The 3,457-nt window shown below is 39.2% G+C and overlaps 1 protein-coding gene across 1 annotated transcript in view; it reads right to left on the minus strand.

Moving 5' to 3' along the window:
- LOC105270111 (sialin) overlaps nt 1-3,457 on the minus strand; it is a gene marked incomplete at its 3' end in the record, with an annotated part of 4,815 nt that continues 1,358 nt past the window's right edge. Inside the window, 8 exon segments of the mRNA XM_011310821.1 lie at nt 1-21; nt 214-467; nt 895-1,027; nt 1,129-1,278; nt 1,556-1,722; nt 1,912-1,996; nt 2,100-2,321; nt 2,492-2,697. Of these exon segments, the coding sequence (XP_011309123.1) occupies nt 1-21; nt 214-467; nt 895-1,027; nt 1,129-1,278; nt 1,556-1,722; nt 1,912-1,996; nt 2,100-2,321; nt 2,492-2,697 (1,238 nt within the window).

Genomic DNA, 3,457 nt, shown 5'->3' on the forward strand with positions numbered 1-3,457 from the left:
CAACCGCCAGGAACCCGCGATCTGTTATAAATTCATTCCTCAATGTTTCATTTGAAGGAAAGATTGACTGATTATGTATTATATTGTATTATTTTCGTCTGGCATTTCTATGGGTTGAATACTAATTTTGTATTCTTTGTGTCAAGCTAACACCTTAAATGAAAATTAAATGGAAAAAATAGGAGTGAGGAGAACTATTTTGTGGGGTATTACCGATCCATGAAGTGCCTGCGTGACGAAATAATTGGCGGCTAGGAGTCCTGCTGCACCTAGTGTAGAGCACAGTGCACAAGCGGCTGCTGCACATGAAGGGGATTCTTCAGGTGCGAGATCAGCTATCGCAGCTAATGCCCCAGCTGGAGCTGTTCCGGAGACCAAAAGGGCAGCTATTCCTAACCAGGCTGCACCCAGTGCTTGACACCCTGCGTAACCAGCGACGAAGAGAAGAGCCGCCGGAATAAAATGCGCTGGAAGGGATTCCATCGAGATATCAATTTTTCAGGGAATAATCCCGAATTCAACCCCAGAAATTCATGAACAATTTTATTCACAATGAAAATTGAATAATAGCGACAGCTTAAATTTCAAAACCAATAATAAAAGTCCGGAATAAAACCCAACCAAACCCCAAAAAAACAAAAAATCAAAAGAAAAAATTCCTCAAATCCCCAAAATTTCAAAAATTTTTCATTGCCATAGAGACCAGAAAATAGTGAATTCATTAAATATTCCCGAAATCAACTGGAGGAATTCAAAGAATTTCCGGAATCTCTCGGAATGAAAGACTCGAAGTACTTGACTCAATCGTAAGTAATAGAGAGTGAAGAAACTATTGAATCGAGTCACGCAATATTTCTCATTCTCACGCACCAATGGAGTATTAACCGTAATTACCTGTATAAACAACTAATTTTCTCGCTGTCGTTGTGGAGACTATCTTGGCCTCTCTCACGTGATCAACCAGCAATCCACAGGTGAGAGCAGCCATAAAGTGTCCAATGTGGGGCAAAGTTGTCAGCACAGAATCCTATTGACATTCCAAGGTCAAATATTACTGCATCACGATGAAAGTGAAGCCTATTTTTCAACGATAAACATCTTCATTGTGTCAGTTGCCAATGGACTTACGTTAGCAGTTGAGAAACCGTAAATGAGCTTAAGGTACTTGGTCATACCGAGTGAGAGAGTGGCATCACCCCACTGATTACCCATTGTAGCCACTGCTGATGCCCACACCGGTACTGAACGTAGCAATTTTCCCCATGGTATCACAGCAGCCTACAATCCACATGTAAAACCATTGTAATCCAAAAATTATAACTGAGATATAGTGTTTTCACTGGCATCATCCCTCAATTACACCCAACATCTTCAATATATAAAAGGGACCTTCAATGCAAGTGGTGAGATATATCTGTACAGATATATCCAAAAAATATATCGCGGATAGAAGGAAGGAAAATCCTACTGCTATAATAATCGAATGTTTTCTCGTTTTTCTCGTTGAATTATTTATTTATTTAATCGTTGGATGATTGGTTTTGAAAATACTCACGTTTGTATCGTGTTGATAGGACTTTGGAGTATCCTTGACAAAATGACCAAATGTAAAGTACCAACAGAGGGCTATCAACACGAGTCCATAACAAAGGGAATCCCTTCCAAATGATCGGACAACTGCAGTCCCTATCCATCCGGTGAGGCAATATCCCACACTGACAGCTGTGGAAATTACCAATAACGTATCATTGTCAATTCAACAAGATTGATGATACGGGCAAGTTATTTTCGTCGAGATCAATTTGTGATTTGAATTTTTTATCGAAAGATCATGATAATGCAAATATTTTACCATATTATAATGTTATGACCTTTCAAAACATATTACTGGGATGATGAGGTAATTTTTACCTGCGTAGCAACTAAAATACCAGCTCCTATGATTACTCTTGAACCAAGTCATAGCGAACATGTGAGCTGCAGGCATCGTCGCACCCTGGACATTCGTAGAAACATTAATTAAGGATTTGATGATCGAAACGTGTAGAAAAAATTTGAATGGAGAATGTTCTTCGAATTATTCTCTTTAGGGAACGTACTGTGCACATGCCCTGGAATAATCGAAGTGCGACATGAGACGGGCCCTTCCAGGCTGCTGGGACTAAAAGAGAGGCTAAACAGGCACTCAGGACTGCCCTGGAGAAGACCATCGAGGGCCCAGAACGTCCCCAGACGAGAGTTCCACCCAGAATTGGTCCAGCCACTTGTCCCCAGAGAAATGCTTCTCGCATATTCGATTCGATCCTCTCAACTGGTAATAGCTGCATCAAAAAATATCGATGCAATGATTAGAGACTATTCATCATTACAGTCGTCACTTTTTCATCACATTTGAAAGGCTGGTAGTTTTATCTACCATAATCAAGGATTATAGGTCGATTGACACTTTTTTTCAAAAGGGATTTTGTTGATTGATACTCGGTGGTGTTACCTCGAAGGCAATGATTTGGACATCCTCTGTGCGATTTCGACTACTGACGTTGACGAGCATGTCACAATGCCAAGAAGTATCGATGATTGCATGATTGTCCTCGAGATTTGCAAGCAGAGCAACTGAAGAACTGACTTCCACTGCACCGCAGAGAGCAAAACCTACTCCTACGAGGCCAGCTACTATGTGTCGTGCTCTCACAGCCGCTGAAACAATTTTATTCTTCATCAATATACAGTAATAAAAATTACTCTTGAAATTTAAAATGAAAAGGATTAAAATTTCTGACAATTCGAAATTGAATTGAAAATTCCATTCCATTCCTGATCTGACGAATCTGATGATTTCTTTGAAATGGTTTCAATCAAATTTTTTTTTTTAACCCTAATAACCCTTTACTGGAAGTGGAGCACCAATTTCCAAAATATTCGTAGCCATCACAATTATTTTCCTCACTCAACAGCACATCGTATTCTCCACATTACTCTTGCGTAATTAGGCGACGCGGGAATAATATTTGCGCTGAACAATAATTTAACTGGAGCCACCTCACGTTATCTCAAAATACAAATACAATTCACCGAGTTAATTCCGTCTATTCCCTCAAGTTCACTTGAGTGAGGCATTCCACGGATACCCCAGGGCCTCATTCCACAAAATTCATCTTCATATCCCCCATTTTTTAAGATTATCAATTAAACAATTTCTCCACCAAATCCTATTGAAAACAGTAAAAAATAATCCGCTCGTAAAATCCCTCCGGGTGATTTAAATAAAAAAATTCAGTACCAAGGAAGTAAACAGTGACAAAATTTCGTGTTCCCTAGTCCCTCTTTGCGAAATATCTACGAAAATAAAGGAGATATGCAAATGTTTCTCGGAACTTCTTTTGTTAAGCGAAATCAGAACTATAAAAAAGATTTATCAAGTATTTCGCTGTCTCCCTTATTTTTAAAGATATTCCTG

The sequence above is a fragment of the Fopius arisanus genome, unplaced genomic scaffold (assembly GCF_000806365.1).
Source record: "Fopius arisanus strain USDA-PBARC FA_bdor unplaced genomic scaffold, ASM80636v1 scaffold00078, whole genome shotgun sequence".
NCBI classification, from domain to species: Eukaryota; Metazoa; Arthropoda; class Insecta; order Hymenoptera; family Braconidae; genus Fopius; species Fopius arisanus.